The 23,282-nt window shown below is 44.3% G+C and overlaps 2 protein-coding genes across 4 annotated transcripts in view; both read left to right on the forward strand.

Annotated features, from left to right (window-relative positions):
* tulp4a (TUB like protein 4a) overlaps window positions 1–13,733 on the forward strand; it is a 50,844-nt gene extending 37,111 nt beyond the window's left edge. The window contains exons 7-14 of one of the 2 annotated variants that reach the window (XM_014205638.2): window positions 3,531–3,697; window positions 3,889–4,113; window positions 4,418–4,652; window positions 5,855–5,999; window positions 6,265–6,436; window positions 6,540–6,633; window positions 6,852–10,351; window positions 10,562–13,733. In XM_014205638.2, the coding sequence (XP_014061113.1) occupies window positions 3,531–3,697; window positions 3,889–4,113; window positions 4,418–4,652; window positions 5,855–5,999; window positions 6,265–6,436; window positions 6,540–6,633; window positions 6,852–10,351; window positions 10,562–10,678 (4,655 nt within the window). In that variant the 3' untranslated portion in view covers window positions 10,679–13,733. The remainder of the gene's footprint in view (window positions 1–3,530; window positions 3,698–3,888; window positions 4,114–4,417; window positions 4,653–5,854; window positions 6,000–6,264; window positions 6,437–6,539; window positions 6,634–6,851; window positions 10,352–10,561) is intronic. The other variant, XM_014205639.2, reaches the window with a different exon arrangement.
* A 409-nt stretch (window positions 13,734–14,142) lies between these two features.
* On the forward strand, window positions 14,143–23,261 carry tmem181 (transmembrane protein 181). 2 transcript variants are annotated; one of them, XM_014205641.2, is made up of 17 exons: window positions 14,143–14,450; window positions 16,923–17,026; window positions 17,508–17,575; window positions 17,843–17,933; window positions 18,035–18,156; window positions 18,286–18,402; window positions 18,541–18,621; window positions 18,712–18,811; window positions 19,005–19,135; window positions 19,261–19,352; window positions 19,445–19,502; window positions 19,670–19,772; window positions 19,899–19,950; window positions 20,065–20,147; window positions 20,469–20,558; window positions 20,656–20,722; window positions 20,896–23,261. In XM_014205641.2, exons 1-17 carry the CDS (start codon window positions 14,320–14,322, stop codon window positions 20,978–20,980), a joined length of 1,575 nt encoding a protein of 524 aa, XP_014061116.1. In that variant the 5' UTR covers window positions 14,143–14,319; the 3' UTR covers window positions 20,981–23,261. The 2 variants fall into 2 exon arrangements, with proteins under 2 accessions (XP_014061116.1, XP_014061117.1); XM_014205642.2 differs by lacking the exon at window positions 14,143–14,450 and adding an exon at window positions 16,164–16,407.
* Window positions 23,262–23,282: the final 21 nt, after the last annotated feature.

The following is a 23,282-nucleotide window of genomic DNA, read 5'->3' on the forward strand; positions in this document are numbered from 1 at the left end:
GCAGTCAGCAGTTGCTACATCCATTGATTCTTGAAGACTATAACTTATAAATGTCTCGAGTGTAGTTTCAGCTGTTGTTCCTCATCAGAACCCAAAATAGAAGCTTGTTTTACTACGATGTTTGTAAATAAAGTAAATGTAAACACTCACGCCTCAAAACATGGTTAAAACTATCATTTTGATATCATGGATGGTCAGTCCTTGCATCCATCGCTCTGTCTATGAATTTTAAGGGGTTACATTTCTCCAGCCACAATCCCACATCTTTTTACCGAAGCAGTGGCGAGGATGATACTTTGTTTCTACTGCTGATTGATTTTATAATTTAAAGGGCCAATTAAAATGTGCTGAGTCTGGTGCAAAAAATATGGTGGAAAGAAACTCGCCCATGTTTACACCAATCCAATGCTTTTTTTGGACATGTACAGTGCATTCGGAAAGTGTTCAGACCCCTTGACTTTTTCCACATTTTGTTACGTAAAATGTATTAAATAGTTTTTTTCCCTCATCAATGTACACACAATACCCCATAATGACAACGCAAAAACAGATTTTTAGACATTTTTGCAATAAATAAATGAAATATCAAATTTACAAAAGTATTCAGACCATTTACTCAGTACTTTGTTGAAGCACCTTTGGCAGCGATTACAGCCTTGAGTCTTCTTGGGTATGATGCTAGAAGCTTGCCACACCTGTATTTGGAGAGTTTCTCCATTCTTCTCTGCAGATCCGCTCAAGCTCTGTCAGATTGGATGGGGAGCGTCATTGCACAGCTATTTTCAGGTCTCTCCAGAGATGTTCGATCGGGTTCAAGTCCGGGCTCTGGCTGGGCCACTCAAGGACATTCAGAGACTTGTCCCAAAACCACTCCTGCGTTGTCTTAGCTATGTGCTTAGGGTCATTGTCCTGTTGGAAGGTGAGCCTTTTCCCAAGTCTAAGGTCCTGAATGCTCTAGAGCAGGTTTTCATCACGGATCTCTCTGTACTTTGCTCCGTTCATCTTTCCCTCGATCCTGACTCGTCTCCCAGTCCCTGCCGCTGAAAAACATCCCCACAATGCTGCCACCACCATGCTTCACCGTTGGGATGGTGCCAGGATTCTTCCAGACGTGACTCTTGGCATTCAGGCCAAAGAGTTCAATCTTGGTTTCATCAGACCAGAGAATATTTTTTCTCATGGTCTGAGAGTGCTTTAGGTGCCTTTTTGCAAACTCCAAGCGGGCTGTCATGCCTTTTACTGAGGAGTGGTTTGTGGAGTGCTGCAGAGATGGGAGAACCTTCCAGAAGGACTACCATCTCCACAGAGGAACTCTGGAGCTCTGTCAGAGTGACCATTGGGTTCTTGGTCACCTCCCTGACCAAGGCACTTCTCACCCGATTTCTCAGTTTGGCCGGGCGGCCAGTTCTAGGAAGAGTCTTGGTGGTTCCAAACTTCTTCCATTTAAGAATGATGGAGGCCACTGTGTTCTTGGGGACCTTCAATGCTCCAGAAATTTGTTGGTACCTTTCCCCAAATCTGTGACTCAACACAATCTCGGAGCTCTACTGACAATTCCTTTGACCTCATGGCTTGGTTTTTGCTCTGACATGCACTGTCAACTGTGGGACCTTATATACAGTTGAAGTCGGAAGTTTACATACACTTAGGTTGGAGTCATTAAAACTAGTTTTTCAACCACTCCACAAATTTCTTCTTAACAAACTATAGTTTTGGCAAGTCGGTTAGGACATCTACTTTGTGCATGACAGAAGTCATTTTTCCAACAATTGTTTACAGACAGATTATTTCCCTTATAATTCACTGTATCACAATTCCAGTGGTTCAGAGGTTTACATACACAAAGTTGACTGTGCCTTTAAACAGCTTGGAAAATTCCAGAAAATGATGTCATGGCTTTAGAAGCTTCTGATAGGCTAATTTACATCATTAGAGTCAATTGGAGGTGTACCTGTGGATGTATTTCAAGGCCTATTTTCAAACTCAGTGCTTCTTTGCTTGACATCATGGGAAAATCAAAAGAAATCAGCCAAGAACTCAAAAAAAAATTGTAGACCTCCACAAGTCTGGTTCATCCTTGGGAGCAATTTCCAAATGCCTGAAGGTACCACGTTCATCTGTACAAACAACAGTACACAAGTATAAACACCATGGGACCACGTAGCCGTCATACCGCTCAGGAAGGAGACGTATTCTGTCTCCTAGAGATGAACGTACTTTGCTGCGAAAAGTGCAAATCAATCCCAGAACAACAGCAAAGGACCCTGTGAAGATGCTGGAGGAAACGGGTACAAAAGTATCTATATCCACAGTAAAATGAGTCCTATATCGACATAACCTGAAAGGCCACTCAGCAAGGAAGAAGCCACTGCTCCAAAACCGCAATAAAAAAGCCAGACTACGGTTTGCAACTGCACATGAGGACAAATATCGTACTTTTTGGAGAAATGTCCTCTGGTCTGATGAAACAAAAATAGAACTGTTTGGCCATAATGACCTTTGTTATGTTTGGAGGAAAAAGGGGGAGGCTTGCAAGCCGAAGAATACCATCCCAACCGTGAAGCACGGGGGTGGCAGCATCATGTTGTGAGGGTGCTTTGCTGCAGGAGGGACTGGTGCACTTCACAAAATAGATGGCATCATGTGAGAGGAAAATTATGTGGATATATTGAAGCAACATCTCAAGACATCAGTCAGGAAGTTGAAGCTTGGTCGCAAATGGGTCTTCCAAATGGACAATGACCCAAAGCATACTTCCAACGTTGGCAAAATGGCTTAAGGACAACAAAGTCAAGGTATTGGAGTGGCTATCACAAAGCCCTTACCTCAAACCTATAGAACATTTGTGGGCAGAACTGAAAAAGTGTGTGCGAGCAAGGAGGCCTACAAACCTGACTCAGTTACACCAGCTCTGTCAAAATTCACCCAACTTATTGTGGGAAGCATGTGGAAGGCTACCCAAAATGTTTGACCCAAGTTAAACAATTTAAAGGTAATGCTACCAAATACTAATTGAGTGTATGTAAACTTCTGACCCACTGGGAATGTGATGAAAGAAATAAAAGCTGAAATAAATAATTCTCTCTACTATTATTCTGACATTTCACATTCTTAAAATAAAGTGGTGATCCTAACTGACCTAAGACAGGGAATTCTTACTTGGATTAAATGTCAGGAATTGTGAAAAACTGAGTTTAAATGTATTTGGCCAATGTGTATGTAAACTTCCGACTTCAACTGTAGATAGGTGTGTGCCTTTCCAAATCATGTCCAATCAATTGAATTTACCACAGGTGGACTCCAATCATGTTATAGAAACATCTCAAGGATGATCAATGGAAAAAGGATGCACCTGAGCTCAATTTTGTTTGGATTTAGGCAACCTGGGAAGAAAAGAACAGATTCTCACTCTCTTCTGCTGTCTAGGCCTGTATCACCCACATTGGTCAGTGGTGTTCTTAAGGATAAGTGGTTTGTGTGTGTAAACTGTGTGTGTATGCTCACTTTCTCCTCTTCTCTGTGTGTGGTAGATGTGGTAGTCCAGTGGTGTTCTCAGGGCGATCTCCTGGCCGTGGCTGGGATGGAGAGAGCTGTCTTGCCCCCCGACTCCTCCTGTCTACCTCCTACCAGAAACGCCATCGTCAAGTTCTACAACGTCTGCGGAGAGCACATCTACACACTGGACACGCCTGCACAAGTAATAACACACACACTTAGACCAGCTCCTGTGGCACAGATGGCACACACACACACACACTCCAGCATCCACAACACATATTCAGTACCACACACACACACACAGCACCTTACATTGGTAAACATACTATTGAGAAGTCACATCATATGCTATGAGTTCCATAGAATAATCACCATCCCCGTTCTCCCCAGCGTCCCATCACCACGCTGTGCTGGGGTCACCGGGACTCTCGTCTGTTCTTGGCTTGTGGCGCGGTACTCTACGTGGTGCGGGTGGATCACCGGGTGGCCAGCCTGCAGCTGCTGTGCCAGCAGGGCATCGCCGGGGCGCTCCGGGAGGAGAAGGACGTGGCAAAGCTCACCATGCCCTCTCGTCTCTGCTCTTACGTCACCACAGCCTTCACACCCACCATCAAGGTACAGGCTTTAGGGGATGTCACATACAGTATGGATATGTGTCTGGGAGGGTGAGGATGTGCTACTCTATGAAATGGGGAGGTTGAGGGTTCTGGTTTACCCACCTGGCTGACTGACATTCATACAGACTGACATACAATACAAATGGTCATTCAGGGTCATAATTCCAGGATAAGATAGGGGGTTGAAAAAGAGTTTAGCAAGGGATAAAATTGCTACTTGACTTGAGTCAGCACCAGGAGTCGCCGCTTTGCGTCAGAATGCTCCTCATTCATTCATCCTTTCTCTCTCTCTCCACCTCTAGCCCCCCATTCCAGACCCCAACAATATGCGTGACTTTGTGAGTTACCCGACTGCGGGGAACGAGCGGCTGCACTGCACCATGAAGCGGACGGAGGACAACCCTGAGGTGGGCGGGCCCTGCTACACCCTCTACCTGGAGTACCTGGGGGGCTTGGTGCCCATCCTCAAGGGCCGACGCATCAGCAAGCTCCGTCCCGAGTTCGTGATCATGGACCCCAAGACGGACGGCAAAGCAGGTGAGGTTATACTGGAGATACTGTGTGAGGAAAGTGTTGATGGTGTTTGTTTTGAAAATATCACATTGAAATCCTGCTCCATTATGACTGTTCTAACGAGGACTTCTAGACGATTCTGTTGCTTTGGGAGCTGGTTCAGCTTCTCGTATGACTGCTTTTTACTTGAAAAGTGTGAAGTCAGTATCTTCTTGTTAATAACCGTTAGTTACTCAAATATAATTTGTAAAAGTCTGCTGCCTAGCCAGAGCCTCCTTCCCTGCTCCTCCGGTACTTTTCCATTTATATAACATGTAGGACTAACTTGTGGTGAAGAAGTTTCAGACAGTGTTGGTTGGCATTGAGTGTTCTCAGTGTTAATAGTCTCACAGCCAGTCAGCCAGCCAGCCACAGTACAGAGCAGACTGGGCCCATGTTAACTGCTTAATGGCCTCTGGTATCTACCATAAATCACCTCCCTCCCTCTCCACTGCCCTCTCCTGTGATAAATGAATCCAGCCTTGAAATGTATGCAGCCCATTCACTCTTAAATGCTGATAAAATAAATGATCTTGACCTAAACTGGAGCAGTTGCGGTTCAGGGCCCCATATGAATGAGAGAAGTTACTCATATGAATGAGAGAAGTTACTCATATGAATGAGAGAAGTTACTCATATGAATGAGAGAAGTTACTCATATGAATGAGAGAAGTTACTCATATGAATGAGAGAAGTTACTCATATGAATGAGAGAAGTTACTCATATGAATGAGAGAAGTTACTCATATGAATGAGAGAAGTTACTTGGAAACAGTAGTTTGGGGGACTAAATAAGTTGAAAAGTTTGTGTTAGTCAGTGTGCGTCTGAAATTGGATATGATTTAATGTCAGTTTGTTCTTGCATGTCTAAGAAGAGGTGAAGGAAGTGTGCCCCCTGCTGTTAACACTGGGGATATGTATGTGTTGTGATAAAGGAAATAAACGTTGGTAAAGTCACAGTGGTTAGGTTGGATACCTATCAATGTCAGTTTGACTTATATCCCCATATGCAGAGATATACTGTAGTGCCTCTTGAATCAGTGACACTTAACGAATGATCACCCTGATGATATTATTCATAGAGCAGTAGACAGACACCCATCATTTCCCCATCACACCAACTTCATTGCATTACCCTCCACCCATCTTTCTTTCTCTCCATCCCCTGTTTCCCTCTCTCCTTCCAGATGAGGTGTATGGGAACAGTCTGATCTCGTCGATGATAGACAGCTGTAACTGTTCAGACTCCAGTGATATAGAGCTGAGTGACGACTGGGTCGGCAAGAAATCCCCAAAGATATCCAGAGGCAGCAAGTCTCCCAAACTTCCCAGGTAATAAACAGCCTTTATACTGCCTTCATTAATTAATTACAAGCATGTGTTTCATTTACATTCTTTGTTTTACTCACCATTTTGGGACGATTCTATTATTTGGAGTTCACAAGGAAACCCACATGTTCTGTTTGGACCTATAAAGTACTGACTAAGCCACTGCATTTTTGTCTACTAATGCTGCTTGAATGTTATGCTCTGTTTTGTTTCGTTTGTTTCTCTGCATCCCTAAACCTTTCTCTTTCATGTGCTACCTTCTCTGTAGAGACTTAGTCTGTCCCTTTACCAACAGGATCAATATTGACCCCAGGAAGTCCCCCAAACTGTCCCGCGCTACCCAGGAGATCTCGCGGTCGCCACGGTTACCCATCCGGAAGCCATCCATTGGGTCCCCAAGTCTCACCCGCAGAGAGTTCCCCTTAGATGACATCACACAGGTAATGGACCTCATTCTGATTTCCTTTGTGTCCTATCATCATACATTTAAGTTTGAGGGATTTGAAGAAGTACTGATTTGTATGTGGGTTTTGTCTTTTGCAGCATAACTACCTTGCTCAGGTCACATCCAACATTTGGGGAACAAAGTTTAAGATTGTGGGACTTGCCACCTTCTTGCCTACCAATCTTGGTGCAGGTAACTACCAATCAGTAACTTCTGAGGGAAATTAAAATGATTTTTAACTATGGTTCCAATGTATGTAACAACCTTCTCCACTCTTTCTTTTGCCTCCTATTATCCCCCTCCCTTCTATCGCTTTCTCTCTATCCCTCCACTTATATCTCTCTCTCTCTCTCTCTCTCTCTCTCTCTCTCTCTCTCTCTCTCTCTCTCTTCCCGTTCTCTCTCTCTCAGTGATCTACAAGACAAGTCTGCTCCACCTGCAGCCCAGACAGATGACCATCTACCTGCCGGAGGTGCGTAAGATCTCCATGGACTACATCAACCTGCCTGTGTTCAGCCCCAACGTCTTCAGTGAGGACGAGGATGACCTGCCTGTCACCGGGGCCTCGGGCGTGGCCGACGACAACCCTCCCTGCACTGTCAACATCCCTATTGCCCCCATCCACAGTCCCGCCCAGGCCATGTCCCCCACCCAGAGCATCGGCCTGGTCCAGTCCCTCCTAGCCAATCAGAACGTCCAGCTGGACATCCTATCCAATCCCACGGCCATCTCCTCCGTGGCTTCTGCAGGGGCGGGGGGGTCGTCTGACCAGGGCCAGGACACCATCCTGACCGCCCAGTACACGGTCCCCAGCAGGTACTCCAGTCCTGGACAGGTCATCTTTGGAGGGCTGGAGATGAGCCGGCTTCTGGTTGGGCCTCCTCCCTCTCATCACCACCAACAACAAAGCCATCCACAGAGCCATCAACAACCACTGCAGCAACATCATCAGCAACAACAAATTCAGCATCAACAACAACAGCAGCTACAGCACCACCATCAACAGCTACAACAACAGCAACAACGACTAGCGCAGCAACATCACCAACAGCAACTGGCACAGCAACATCAACAGCAGATCCAGCAGCAGCAGATGCTGCAACACCAACAGATGCAGCAGCAGCAGATCCAGCAGCAGCAGCAACACATTCAACAGCAGATCCAGCACATGCAGCAACAGCAGCAGCACATCCAACAACAGCACCAACAACAGCTCCAGCACCAACAACAGCTCCAGCAGCAGTTACAGCAGCAGCAACACACACAGCAGCTGCAGCAACAGCAGCAACAGATACAGCAGCATATGCAACAACAACAACAGCATCAGCAACACCATCAGATGCAGCAACAGCAGCAGATACAACAGCACCATCAGATGCAGCAACAGCTCCAGGTCCCTGTCCCCTCTCAGGTGTCAGGTGCAGCGGTGCACCAGCTCCAACAGGGCGCGCTCCAGATCCCTGTCCCCCACCCTGCAGGGGGGCTGGTGGCTGAGAGAAGAGTCAGCGTAGAACATGAGCACCTGCTGAAGATCAAACCCACCCGCTCTGCCCCCCAGCTGGCTGAGGGGGACACGGTGGTGTTCAGCGCCCCTCTGGAGCTCAGCAAGATGAACCCCCCGCCCCCCTACCCCGGGACGGTGGCCGCTGCCGCAGCGGCAGCCTCTGCTGCAGCAACCAACGCTGCCTCTGGACAGGCTGGGGGCAGTAACGGCACCCCGCCGCCAGTGGACCTGTGCCTGAAGAAGGGCGAGTTCTCCCTGTATCCTCCTGGCCAGCAGGCGGCACAGTACCCAACGCCGCTAGGCTACGAGCGGATAACTACGTTCGACAGCAGGGGTAACGTGGAAGAGGTGTGCCGGCCTCGAACGCGGCTTGTCTGCAACCAGAACATTTACACGCTCCAGGTCCCGGGAAGCTCAGCCACCCTCCGGGTTACCTCCTCTTCCTCAACAGACGGGAAGAAGATCCAGCTGCCCTACGCCTCGGCAACCCTCAACAGGCTCACCGTTCCCCGCTATTCCATACCCAGCGGAGATCCGCCCCCCTACCCCGACACAGCCAATCAGAACACCACAGGGGGGAGGAGCACCGGACAGAGGCTGGACAGCAGTCTGATCCACGCCACACTCAGGCGGAACAGCCGAGAGGCCGCTCTCAAAGTTTCCCAGATGCTGGACCCTCAGAGGACCCTGCCCCCTAAAGCCAAATCCCAAAACGCTACACTGGCGGCTTCCTACCAACAGAGGGTGCCCAAAGCCCTGTACACCTGCAGTCAGTGCAGTAGTAACAGCAGTGGGCTTAGCAGTGCAGCCAGCAGTGCTCCCAGTGGGACTGCGAATGGAATCGCAGGAGGTACAATCATTAGACAGGATTTTCCTCCAGGGAATGGAGCTCCTCACAGCACGGTGATCGTCCACTCCAACAGCGCTTCTCCCCTAGTCTCTCAATCCTCCTACAACCTGCTGAGCCTGGATGGCTCTGGGAATGGAGGAGGAGGTGGGAACAGAGACAGGGCTGACTATGTGAACTCAGCCTTCACAGAGGATGAAGCAATGAGTCAGTCATTGAGGCATCTGGCACTAGGGGGTGCAGATGTGTCTGGACTGACAGTCAAGAGGCCACCGCCGTACCAGTGGGACCCAGCCACCACTGAGGAGGTGTGGGTGCCCCAGGAACGGACTGGTAGTCTGAGCTCTGCTGGCCCCACCGGACCCCACAAACCACCCCCGCTCATCCTCAGCCCAGCCCAGCACCTCGACATCTCCCGGCTGCCTTTCATCCTCTCCCCCAAGTCCCCCACCAGCCCCAGTGCTGCCTCTTTCCAGGCTGCTGCTGCAGCTGCAGGTTACCAGATCTCCCTTCAGTACGCTTCTGGCACAACCTACAGTGGGCCCCAGCAGCAGCCCATGCCAGGCTCTCCCCGTCTCAGCTCCCCTAAGAAGGTGGTGGCCCCGGTCCCTTTCACCCAGCAGGATGCCACCCTGGTCCTACCACCTGGCTATCCAGCCAACCTGTCTAACCTGGCCTGCTGCCCCCTACCTCCAATGTACCCGGGGGGAAGCTCCTGTGCCGGGCTCCCCATCCCCCCCATTGCCCTACACACCCCCTGGGGCACCTACAACCCCTGCCCCCCCATGCCCAGCCCCTCGGGGACGCTGCCCCCCATGCCCCCCAAGCTCTCTCAGATGATGGTGGACAAGACAGTCCTCTCTCCCCCTCCTCCCCCACCACCTCCCCCTCCACCGCCCCCAGCAGAACTGCAGCTGCAGGGTCACGGTGGCTCACCAGAGGCCATGGCAATGGAGGCCGGAGAGGGCTTCCAGGAGGTCCTCTCCCTCAACGAGAGCCCCGTGCCCAGCAGTGCTGAGAAGTTCGGCAAGAAGAACCGCAAGCGGGCAGATGGCAGGGCTGAGGAGGCCAATGCACCGGCCATCGCCGAGGGAGGCAAATCCAAGAAGGAGGGCCGGGCCCTGGGCGACTTCAACTCTCTGATCTCCAGCCCGCGGCTGGGCAGCAGGGAAAAGAAGAAGCCCAAAGGCCAGAAGGAGCAGCAGCTGAAGGCTAAGAAGCTGAGCAAGGCTCCCACAAACAGCGAGTTCCAGGACAGCTCAGAGAGTGAACCTGAGCTCTTCATCAGCGGGGACGAGCTGCTCAACCAGTGCCAGAGCGGCAAGAAGGGCTGGAAGAGCAAGAGGAGCCTACGGGCGGCCAGCGAGCTAGAGGAGATCAAGTGCCGCAAGGCCAATGAGAAGGAGGACCGCGGGCTGGGAAGCCAGGGCTTTGTTTATGTGATGGCCAACAAGCAGCCACTGTGGAATGAGGCCACTCAGGTCTACCAGCTGGACTTTGGGGGACGTGTTACACAGGAGTCGGCCAAGAACTTCCAGATCGAACTGGAGGGGAGACAGGTGAGGTGGCTAGAGATGTAGTTTTTACACATAGATGGGAAATTGGGTATAGATAGTGTAGGAATGTAGAAGAGTGAATTCATTAGTTTCTAAGAATATGACATGGAATAAATATAATTCAGTAGAGAAATAGCTCAGAGACTCATGACTATCTGAAATGTTGTTTGTTAGCTTCCTGTCTGTTTTCTCTGACTGTGTGTTTGTGACCAGGTGATGCAGTTTGGCAGGATTGACGGCAACGCCTACATCCTGGACTTCCAGTACCCGTTCTCTGCTGTTCAAGCCTTCGCAGTGGCTCTAGCTAATGTTACTCAACGCCTCAAATGAGGTCCCACCCCCTCTTACACTGAATACTAGCAAGGATCGGAACATCTGCTGGAAGGACAAGATTATTTAATTTGAAGTTATTTTAATATTGGAGAAAAGACTGAAATCAACTCTGTTTGCATATCGCATCGCAAGCGAGAAAACGAGACACTGTGGTGCTGCACTGCCCAATGTGGCCACCAGAGGGTGCAATAAGCATGGGCTGCAGGCTTTGGAGCAGGGCCATAGTTTGCCTTGGCACAGTCAGCGGTCCCCTGTACTGCTTACAGGGCCCAAGAGCTCAGCTTTCTGTAGTCGTCATGCAAATAAATGCTGCTTTAGCTAATGAAAGCTAGCTAGTGGAAAGACTTAACTTACAACCTTTTAACGGTTTGGGTTTCCTGTCGGTATGGTCCCGAGAGATGAGTCGTTCTCTCTGTGCGGTTTTAAAAAGGAGCAGCAGTAATACTTGAAAAAACTATCTGGAAGATTGAAGATGTCGTTTTTTTCTTTCCAGAGCGTACAGGTACTACTGGGCACTGAAATCCGTTGCTGTATGAAACCGTTATCATCACTTTATAACACTGCTTTGGCTTTTGGGTTTTTACACCTAAAGATCAAACTTTCTGGGGGGGGAAATCTAGGCTTTTGAAATGTTATTTTTTAGTTATCTGCCATGCGTTTTGTTACAATCCAAATCTATCTTAGCTGGATTTGAGGTTTCAATATATGCATTGTATTGTTGGAGCACTAGCACACGCAAATGCGCAAGTTGTCTGATTTCCCTGTTGTCAGGAACTCTGGAGAGGTAAGGGGGGAAAAAGATGTAAGCTGAACGGCAGTCCTTGGAATTTGAAGGAAAAAAAGATGATGTAGCTCATATGGTTTAATGTATCTCTGCATTTGTTTTTCCTCTTGTTACGAATAGGTCATACAGTATTCAGATATGAATTTTAACATTGTAATTGTTCTTCGTATTCATGTTGTAATTATACAATCTTAGTACCTTGTTTACATGGATTTCAAGATGTCTGCTTTATTTGGGAGAGACAGAGACTTAATTGAAATGCTGTTCTGTACACTACAAAATCGGTGAGTTTTAAAATGGTTTTACAGAATAGTTGTGACCGTTATCCTGTATCTCCCATTTTTATCATGGTGACATGTTGACGGGGACACAAACAAAGATCCTAGAGGTAAGAGTTCACCAATCCGACCTTTGTTTCCCTGACATGAAGTAATTTGTCACCTGCTGTCACTTCTGTGAAGTGAGCGTCAGCGTGTAGGCGTGTCCTACTCTTAAGCCCACACTAAATGAGTAAGCAAGGTACAGGAAATATTTTTGTATATTTCACCTATGCCATTTCATTATTATTATTATTTTTAAGTCATGTAAATAACTGCCACATATCATTCATAAATATTGTAAAATGATCTGGTGGAGCTGGACAGCTGTTTTCATCGTAGCCCACTGTGTATGTTCAATATTATGGCGGATAGCTGTAGTACAGTAGTATAACTATAGAAATACACTACAATCCCTGAGAAACCTGACATCTTTCTATTCTTTCAGTCTTTGAAGTTAACCTCAATTAAGGAGAAAGCTATCTTAACCTGTTCGAACTTGGCAAGCTGAAACTGCAATCTTTTAAGCTGACTAGTTTTTGTTAGACATCCAGGCTTGGGTCTCTATGCCTTGTGAACCGTCTGCAGGGCTGGGGATGTATGCTGATGCAAAATCAGATAGACACTTCAAATATTTGTGGACTTAAGTGTGGTAAGATACCTGTTAACATCATCCACACTACTAATTTTCAAACGTATCATTGGAAAAAATGATTTATCAAACTAAAAGATCTATTTGATGGATGGTTAGGATCACTTCAAAACGTGTGTGCCAAAAAATGGAATTACTACATTTGGTAGATTAATACAAAGGGGCCTAGATCACTTGTGTGACAGAGAGAGATCACTCCGGACCAGATCCACACATCATGGTCTTGACAGCAATGAGATTATTAGATTAGATTTTTATTTCTTCCTCTGAGCTGCATGTGATAGTTGTTGGTTGGGGTGGGATTAAGATGGACCTGATTCAAAGAAAATAAGAAAATAACATTTCTTAAAAATGTCCATCAATGTTCATTTTGTGTTAACAATTTTGTTGTGCAATATTTTCTAAAGGAAGGTCCTCCCCTCACCAACAGTTTGACAACCCTTCACTTTCACACTAGTAGTGTGGGAAAACTATGATATTCAATTTATTTTTGCTGGTCTGTACATTTATTTATGAGATTTTTTTCTTAAGCTAAAGGCTGTACATAACTTGTTGACTTTGCTGAACATTTCTTTCTGTTGAAAGGGGTTTGTTACTGGTGTAGCCTATTTGTCAGATCATGGGGGGGGGGGCAAGTAGGGGAGAGGCAACTTTTCAATCTGTGTTCTGTGAAGTTTGCAGTGGATGGGAGAAGATCTGAATAAGTGCCCTGTCCTTGAGTGTAGTTGGTAGTAGTCATTAAGGAAGTATGTGTCAAGTGTGTTCAATTGTGAGGTCAACCGATCCCATAAGTGTTATCTATGTTAACTTCTTCAGTGTGTGTATTTCCACCAATTCTCCCCCTCGAGAAAGCTAAACTTTTTTCACTCCGGTAAGCGTATTATCTTTTTGTTTATTCTCACCATGCAATGGAAATCTACACATTCATGATGTTGACTGACTGGTCAATTTTGATTGTGTATTATTTCAATACAGCTCACACATCAGTCCACATGACATGACCGTTTGGAGAAGCCACTGAAAACATGTACAAATCTCCCTTGGACACTGGTTTAGGATTCTCAATGAATTAATTTGAGGTGGTAACCTGTAGTAGACATTGTAGAATTTGGCTTTTCGTTTGATCAGAAATGTGCTTTGTACATGTAGTTGTAGACATATATAGGAAAAAAAACTTGAAAAAATCTGAGTGATTTGGTGACTGAATGTTTATAGTGAACGGTAGTAAGGCATGCCATGTTAATTATTTTACAATTGTATATGTCACGCATCTTTTGAATAAAATGTCATTGTTTCAGATTTTTTTGTGTGTGTCTAGTCTGTTTGGATGTGATATTTTATCGTTCAAGCACTTCGGAGTGCCTTGGAACCCTGTGGGAACCCTGTAAGTGTTTCATAATGAAAAATGTATGATTTCCTTATATCCTTGTACAGGTTTCTTCTATAAGCTTACGAGTTCCATTTAACAATGATCAACTTGACTATGTTATAAAGCTAAAATTGTAATTCCTAGTAGCAGTAGCCCTCTAAAAAAATGTGTGTTGGGCACAAAAGTCCCATAGAAAATAGCTTTCTCTTAATGTAGTAAACCTTGTATCCGTGCAGAAATGCAGATGAAAAGCTGTAGGAGCATTGATCTTCAATCACAGTCGCTTCCCTCTCTCCGTGGTGCTGAATTATGTCACGTGATTCTCACCGCTGTATTTGTATGTTCGCTTCCGCCCCCTCGTTTTTTTGTGCTTTTTCTTTAGACCTGCACGAACAAAAAAGCTTTGCATGCAGTTTCAATTAAACGAGAGAACACAAAAGAGAGACACCGGCGTTGTTTTGTAAAGGCTGCGGATTATTTCCCATCGCCATTTTCTGATCCTCCGACACCGGCACGATGGACACCGACTACCTAGCCTTCGAAAACCCTCTGTACAGTGAACTTAAATATTTCTGTAAGAAGATACAGGAGGTCTATAACGAATTAAAGGAAGACCTGACACCTTACCGCGACGATCGTTTTTACAGGTAAATTATAGGGTCACTACACCAATATCAAATAATCCAATATATGTATTTTTGTGTTAATTCAATCATTACTCTACAATGAACAAGCATTTGTGAGCATACATTAGGCCTATTAACGGCATTTTATTTTCATGTAGCTATTAACATAAGGATACGATTAATAACATTTGTCAATGTGTATTTACAATATGGATATAGCCTTCTTTACAGAATATACAGCTGCAGACATGCACCACCTTCAACATGGCGCATTGTGGTTCAGGTGCGCTATAAAGCATCACTGGTTTTCTTTGGACAGTTCCGTGTTTTGCAGGTTTAGATACGCGTTTCATTATTCATCTTTCGGTTTTATGGGATCTTACGTCAAATATGTGTCTCTATAGGCTACTTTCTTAGTTTAAAAAATGCTGTTACTTCTGCTGATAATACAATAAAATTCTCAAATTACCTTAATTTTAAGGTCATTATGGCAGAGGCCTATATGATATATTCACAGGCCACTGGGTGAAGGCAACAAGTGTTGGGGTGTATTCATTTCTCCAAACAGTTGCAAAATGGAACGAAAACTTGTGTTTCTATTGGACAGGTTCAGCAAACAGGGCGGGACCTACCTTAATCTTTCCAATAGAAACGCGAGTTTTTTTTGCAAAACAGAACGTTTTGCAACTGTTTTGAGAAATTACAACACAAATCAGAGGTTTTACAAAATAGTCTACCATCAGAGATAGGAATCCCATTGGGACTCCCACCAGCAGACTGTCAACCAATCGCGGTCGCGTTGTCATGCTTTGTCGCGCGGTTGCTAAAATCGTCAAGCAATCCCTTCTCGAAGTAAAGGAATGAGTCTAGAAACCTGACTATTTTCCTCGAAAGTACATAATGTCACGATTCCAAAGCTATTTGATATTACAGAGAAAATGTTAGTTATCTTACATCTCGGAAAATATGTGTAATGTTGTAGTTCTTATTCACGAAATTCATGCTAATTTGGGGTTTTTGAGCTGGCGCCCAATTGACTCCCATTCACTCCTTGATGGAGAGCTCTGCTTGTCCCAAAATAGCCCACAATGCACCGCGCGGCCCATTGACGACGCAGGGGCAATGTACACGTCGGTAATACGGTTTCAATGGAGTTTCCCATCTTCTCAAAAGTATCTCTGCAACCATACAGTGTGCAATCATCGTATTTAATCTAACAGCAGTCAATTTAGATCAATTATTTTTATATACATTAGATTACCTAAAGGGTGCGCTGTGTTGAAACCGCCGTGTTTGCATTTTGGCACTCCCCCACCATTGTAAAACATATTTTGGAAACTATAGAAATGTATTTATTCATGTCTACATTCGTTTTTGACACATGTATTATATTACAGATACCTTAATGTATACTTTTAAATTATATTATGTGAGCTAAACATACAAATAAAAATGACAAAATATATTAAAACATTTTCCTTAAAGTATAATATTTAGAGATTACAAATGCTACTGTCCCCACTACAATCAAATAAATTTAAATACATGTAATTTTGTCCATTCATTCCTATGGACTGCTCCTACTGGGGAGAGCCAATATGGCAGACCGGTGGCTTCAAAGCCTATCAATGGCCAATACATAGCATCAGCAATCCAGGGTTCATATACATTAATGGTTTGGATGCATGATGGGTCTTGATGTATACAGGCAAAATTGAAATAGGGTTTTTCATTAGAGTTGAAATAAGGATGAAAATCTGATATATGCTGTTGCAACGACCAAATCCACCCTCTCTAACTGAGCTACAATAAGAAGCTCCTCCTACTCTCCTGACCCCACGTGACTTCAGTCCCGCGACATCCAGTGGTGACGTTTCATTTGGTTGTCGCATACAGACTGATGTATACGGATGTGGATTTTACCTGGACGTTTTGAGTTGATCTCGATTCTGGAGTGAGAATCTACAGAAATGGATGTGTAAGTTCACATGTTAAAGACGATCTACAACTTAGTTCTATTGTTGCCACTTCATATCGTAAATTTTTAATCTCGAAACGTTAGTTTCTGCCAGTCGTCTGCTTGCAACGGGAACCTATGCAAAGTTGACAGACACACCTACGTTACTTTACACGTTAACTAACTAGTTTGCTCGCCACCGTGTTTTTGGTGGAAGGTGTTTTTTCGTCTGTCTTATATTCTGGTACAGGTGTGTGTTACTAAGCAATATATTAACATTTCTAATGTGGCTAATTTCTTTTCTTACGTTTCCAAAAGCTGATGGTGTGTAATTTATAGCTGGCCAAATAATAAGCCTCTCGCGCTTCCTAAACTAGCCCAAATTACTGAGTTGCATTATGCTTCCATTTTATTATGACAACATCTTAATGTCTTGAGCATAGGTGTTTAAATCAAGAAATGTTCATCATATAGAGAGGACTCTGAGATTGTTTGCAGGAAACTGATTGTAGCATGATATCCTCTCTCAATTTCAGGCTAGCCCCCATGCGGCTCTACACACTCTCCAAAAGACACTTTGTTTTGGTCTTTGTGGTGTTCTTGATCTGTTTTGGCCTCACTGTCTTCATTGGTATAGCAGGTATGTAGTTTTCATATATTCTATCAATGTGCACACTCTTAGTATACCCGCAGTGGGCCCAAGTTTATATTACTGCTGGGAAACAGTGAGCCAGAAAGGCTAAGTTAGGGTGATGCAGCAGCCAGCCAACATAATCAGAGGGTGATGACTGGCGTCTACTGGCTGAAGTTTTATCTGCAAGGAAATCCTGATAAGTCCACCTTCTTCTCGCTCTCTTTCTCTTAAAGCCTTACTAGAAAGATCCTTATTGGTAATATTACACCATTTCCCTAAAGTGAAAAGAATGTTGAAAATGCTATGTCTGCACAATGATGGATTTGCTGTAGGAAAGTGATCTAGTCGGAAGACTAAGGACTTAGTTTTGCCTATAGGCGTGACAAGCCTGTTTGTGCAGTAACTTTGTCTGGTCCTGACCTGGTTCTGAAGACCTGGAGAAATATTTTGCAGAATCCTTTTGCTTACTTTGTTCATTCTTCTGTAGGTCCTAAAATCCTTGCGGAGACTAAATACAGCGGAGATGAACTGCTGGACAAAAATCAATCCATAAAGGTAAGACAAGCAAACATATAAATACATGTCTTGCCAGGATCGCAGGGAATGTGCTGTAACTGTTTGCTTTACGTTAGAAATGGCTTTTATTAGTGCACAAACCCGCACCACCCTGATGCTTACACATATTTGTGAGACTGAGAGGGTAAAGGGGAGAAAAAGTGCACAGTCCAAAATCAACACTTAGATCCCACAAGTCCTGGACACACCTTGATGTCCACTCTTTGACATTGTGATGTTCTGAGTATGGATCTAATATGGTTTCAGACTGGTCCCTTCATCCTGCAGTCCCCGCCCCTCTCCACCTATAACCAACAGCTATGGCTCACCTGTATAATGCAGGTGGAACACAGCACTGGTGAGATCTACTCCCTTATAAATTATGGTATTTTTCCTTAAGACTTTCATGTCATATGGATATTTACAACTTTTTTTGTTGTTGCCTTTGTCTCTATTCAGTGGTGGACTTCCTGCAGCACTTTGAGATCAACGTGGAGCTGAAGGGAGTCATGCAGGATGCCAGCGTCATGCACATCCGCAGCAACGTGCACCAGAAATCACGAATGCTGCACTGTGGCGCTGTGAGTGGCAATCAATATATCGGTCTATCCATTCATTAATCAATTAACCAGTTTGTCAGTCATCAATCAGTTATCAACCAACCAATTGGTAAATGAACAAGGTGTCTATCCTGCTGTTTCCTCCTGCAGAAGTGTGATGAGATCATCGTGGTGCACCTGGGCTATCTGAATTACACACAGTACCAGATCAATGTCAGCTTCAAAGGCCTGGAGAACATCACCTACGAAGTCAAGGTCAACTTCATGGTGAGCTCACAACACACTGGCTGGAAAACCTGTTTAAACTGTAAGCTGGCTGTTTCTGAAGATGCATCTCATCCTACTGACACACACAGTGGCTTTGAACTGCAGTTCAGTGACACATTTCTCTCTCCTCTCTCACAGTGGAAGATGTATAATCCCTCGTTCTCTCAAGTGGAGATCTGGTTCCGGTTTGTCTTTGTGGTTTTGACCTTCATGGTGACGGTAAGAGATCTATGCAATTGAATCAATATTTATTGTTTCTGCTGTGTATGTTTGTCTTTGTATGTTAGTCTTTGCTGTTGTGTATTGCAGTGCATGTTTGCTCACTCTCTGAGGAAGTTCTCCATGAGAGACTGGGGCATTGAGCAGAAGTGGATGTCCATCCTGCTGCCTCTACTACTGCTGTATAACGGTGAGTCATTGAGTTGTTTACCACTCTTTCCTTTGTGCCTTCCACTGCACACCAGGCCTTGATATTTAAACTGTAATATGTTTGAATGTACCCTTCTGAAGGCCTAACCTTGCTGTTAAAACCCATATACGCTACAGTCTTTAGGTCTTTGAGGTTTTTACCTGTTTTGATGGTTGGGGTTCTTGTGTTTCAGATCCGTTTTTCCCACTGTCGTTCCTGGTTAACAGCTGGTTTCCGAGGACTCTTGATGCATTCTTCCAGGCCCTCTTCCTGTGTTCCCTGCTGCTCTTCTGGCTCTGTGTCTACCACGGCATCCGGGTTCAGGTGGGTCTCACATTCATCTTTAACCAAACTCTATATTTTAGTATTGGAACCCAAAATCAGTCTGGTGCCCTGTGTTTTTTTTTGGTTTTTTTTCAAATCCTGGATAATTCTGGTTCCTGTCTCAGGGAGAGAGGAAGTGTCTGACGTTCTATCTTCCTAAGCTGGTCATTGTCGGCCTCCTGTGGCTCTCAGCAGTTACCTTGGGGATATGGCAAACGTAAGTCTGAAGAACTCTGTCAAACTAACACTGTATAACATACTCTGTTTGGAAAAGGATGTTATGAGCTCTAATTTCCTTTACATCCACAGGGTCAATGAGCTACAGGACCCCACCTACCAGTACAAAGTGGACATCGCTAACTTCCAGGTGAGTGGAACACATTTACCTTCTGTAAGATCATTTTTATGGAAAATTCAGAAGCACTGTCCAGTGTATAATTATATATATTTTTCAACCTGGTAGAAGTTTGGACATTAACGGTGGAGGTAGTGCAATGCCCATCATGTTGATAAAAGGTGTTGTTGTACTTCCAGGGCATGAAGATTTTCTTCCTGGTGGTGGTGACCCTGTACATCCTGTATCTCATCTTCCTCATCGTCAGAGCTTGTTCTGAGCTCAAGAACATGCCCTATACCGGTAACAATGATGCATTTGTCATATTCTAATCCCGATAGAGTTATGGGTTGCCTTTGATACATCCACACTCATTTAGCCTTTCCTAATATTCTTTCTATTGAACTGTGGTCTCATCTTGGTCATCAGATCTCCGGCTGAAGTTTCTGACTGCGCTGACGTTTGTGGTCCTGATAATAAGGTACGGCCATTGTCACCTGTTGACTTCTATTGAGCCTGGTCATGGTATCTAAACTGGATGGATCAAACAATAATAATAATAGTAATTATATCTTATTTGTTCCATTCCCTCTAGCATGGCGATACTCTATCTTAGGTTTGGTGCCAAGGCTCTGCAAGACAACTTTGTGGCTGAGTTGTCAACCCATTACCAGAACTATATCCTTTTTTGTCAATGTCTTCTTTTTTTGTCATTTAGCAGACGCGCTTATCCAGAGCGACTTACAGGAGCAATCAGTGTTAAGTGCCTTGCTCAAGGGCATATGGACAGATTTTTAATACAGTCAGCTTTGGGGTTCGAACCAGCAGCCTTTCGGTTACTGGCCCAACAATCGTAACCGCTCGGCTACCTGCCACTGACGTCTTCTCTTCTATTGTGAATTCTGCAGTCAGTAGCATAGGTTTCAAAATATTGTCATCTTGATGAGCTTTGCATGCATTAGATATGTTTACTTAGATCTGATCCTTAACTCGACATACCAGCTGAATTTTTATCTTTCTATGGATTACTCAACTTTTACTTGTACACATTAGCATTTGTGTATTCCCCCTCAAAAGACGCCATTTATGGTAAGTGATTCTTGAGGAGAAAAAAAATATGCAATGAGAATTGAAAGATGAGTCTGACAAGACAATAAGTAACCAATCTCATTATCTTGTGTATTAGACTCCCAGTTGAAGGATAATCCTGCATTCTCCATGCTCAATGACTCAGATGATGAAGTCATATATGGGTAACTAGTCATGTTAATTAACTGTCTCTCATTGCCTTTGTTATACATCATTCTACTTAAAGATGTAGGCGTTACTGTCTTGAGATCAATTCTAGATATCGGATTCTGCATATGCCTGCTTTGAATGTCTAAATGTTTCTGCTCAGACTGATATGTATTTATTTTCTATGAAGGAGCGATTACGAGGAGATGCCTTTGCAAAATGGCCGTGCCATCAAAGCAACAGCCAAGTACCAGAATGAGAGCGACAGCGACTGATCCATTCCTGATTGGTGCGTCATTCACTCCCCTGTTGTCCTGATTGAATCCTTGAGGGGATTCTATTAAACTGGCCCGGGTTGCACCAGGCAGTGCCCATCACGTGACCGGGTGAAGACTGAGGGAGGCGAACCCTTCTCAAAACTAATAACTTCTCAAAAAAATAACTAACATTTTAAACTAGTTTTCATTGGGAAGGCAGATAAAGCTTTTTAATCAATCACTTTTGCTTGTGAACACAGAATCCTACTCATCACTCCACGTGCTTAACGTACGTCACTTTTGTTTTGAGCCGACTTTGCTGTCGGCCAGAACGGGGCACCCGGCTCAGGCCCGGGAAGCAGCCCGGTCACAAAACGATTGCAATCACTTTTCACCCGGTGCAAACTACGCCTGCCTGGGCTAGCCTAATCGAATCCCCTCATTGGAGAGCATATTCAATGAATGAACCACCATTTGTAAATAAGGAACGTTTGCATAAATAATGCAAATGTTAATATACTGTAACTGTTAGGGTTGTGAAGGTCATTGAATTTTGAATGATGGTAATTGGCCAGCCAAATGACCGCGGTCTCCGTAATAACCGTTTTTGTTTTTACACACATTTTTCTCCTCCTTCGCTCCTGACTGCATGTGCTGCCATAGAAATGTAATTACTTATTTTTCTGATTGCTTTGTGGGGGGAGTTTGCTAGTTTCTTATTTCAGCAAGGAGCGAAAAAGTTTAATCACGTTAAGAGTACGTTACCGCAGAAACGGACTGAAATGCGCGAATGCCCGGCCGTCCCGTCTTGACGGTCTTCATCCAGCTGTTGGTTGCACGGTTATACGGGAGTTGTGCCAGCCCTAGTAACTGTACATAAATATATTTTTTAACTGAAAAATGGTGTATTCTGAATGTAAATTCAGAGAAAGGAAAGGTGTGCAGGTATGGTCAAATGTTTTATAGCATTTTAGTCATCAACTAGCCACATAAAAACAAACGTTCTGTACACTGTATCTTTTGGTTATCATGAGCCGCATATCATAATTCTTGGATATATAAATTAACTTTGAAGGAAAGCGTGACAATATTGATCATGGGATTTATTATTTATACTAAAATCACAATGTAACTAGTGTTAAACCACTACTGTCTCTTTTGTGCCTGAAATGTTTTTTTTGCCATTCCTACTAAGCTCTCTGACATTCTGAGTTTGAGGGGGGGGTGTAATTCTGCAAAAAACATACCATGCTGCCACTGTTTTTATCCAAGACCTTTATCTCAAATGGTTGTAAAACCAGTATAGAACAGCAATTCACTGTTGTATGCTTGTCATATACTCTGGATGTTAAGAGTATAAGCATGCATATCCATCAATCTAATACCCATAGAAGTGAAGTTTTCTGAATATTTACCTGACTACCACCATGTGTTATAATAACCAGCAGGGAGAACCTTAACTTGAGTAGGTGTAGCAGTTGACCCACTCCTTTGCCAATCCATTCCTAAGTGAAGCAACTGTATGATTGTACTCCTGGTGTCCAAATCCTGTCATTTTTGCCCCCCAAAATTATGGCACTATTGTTTAATTGCTATGAAAAAAGTTTACAGTTTTCACATTCCCGACGCAATAGTCTAGACTTCAGGAATCTTCCATATCTTAAATTCATTCAAAGACTTCTAATGCTTAATCATTTGATTGTGATGTCTTGTGAAATGTGTATTGTGAAATATTAAGGCAGTGGTGTCACTCATTCCGTGGAGGGCCAAGTGTCTGCAGGTTTTTGGTTTTTCCTTGCAATTAAGACCTAGACAACCACGTGTAGGGAGGTCCTTACTAATTAGTGACCTTAATTCATCAATCAAGTACAAGGGAGGAGCGAAAACCCACTGCCACTCGTCCCTCCCCTGGAGGCATCTGTGTGTTAAAGGAATACTCAAGTTGCATTTAGCATATTTGTCATATGACCCTTCCATCGTTCATTTTAGCTTGCCTTTCATAAAGCTTTTATTTTCTGTTTACTTCAAAGGTACTTTGGCTATATGTAAATTTCATTTGTACAAATTAACCAAATAACATTCTAGCTTATTGTTTTGTAACTTTTTTTTCTGTACTCAATAACCTGATGCAGGATTTTATGGATACAGGCTCAAGGAGGTGGCAAGTTAGTTTTCATCACTAACCATTGGTCATTTTCTGTCTGAACCAAATGAATGAACTGTTTGTGTTGAAGGAAAGAGTTACCACTGATCCTCCAAACATGTATTCTAATAAAGATGGTGCCTTGTTTCCACTTTGTACCAGGGTCAGGAGTTTCCT

The sequence above is a fragment of the Salmo salar genome, chromosome ssa06 (assembly GCF_905237065.1).
Source record: "Salmo salar chromosome ssa06, Ssal_v3.1, whole genome shotgun sequence".
Classification (NCBI taxonomy): domain Eukaryota; kingdom Metazoa; phylum Chordata; class Actinopteri; order Salmoniformes; family Salmonidae; genus Salmo; species Salmo salar.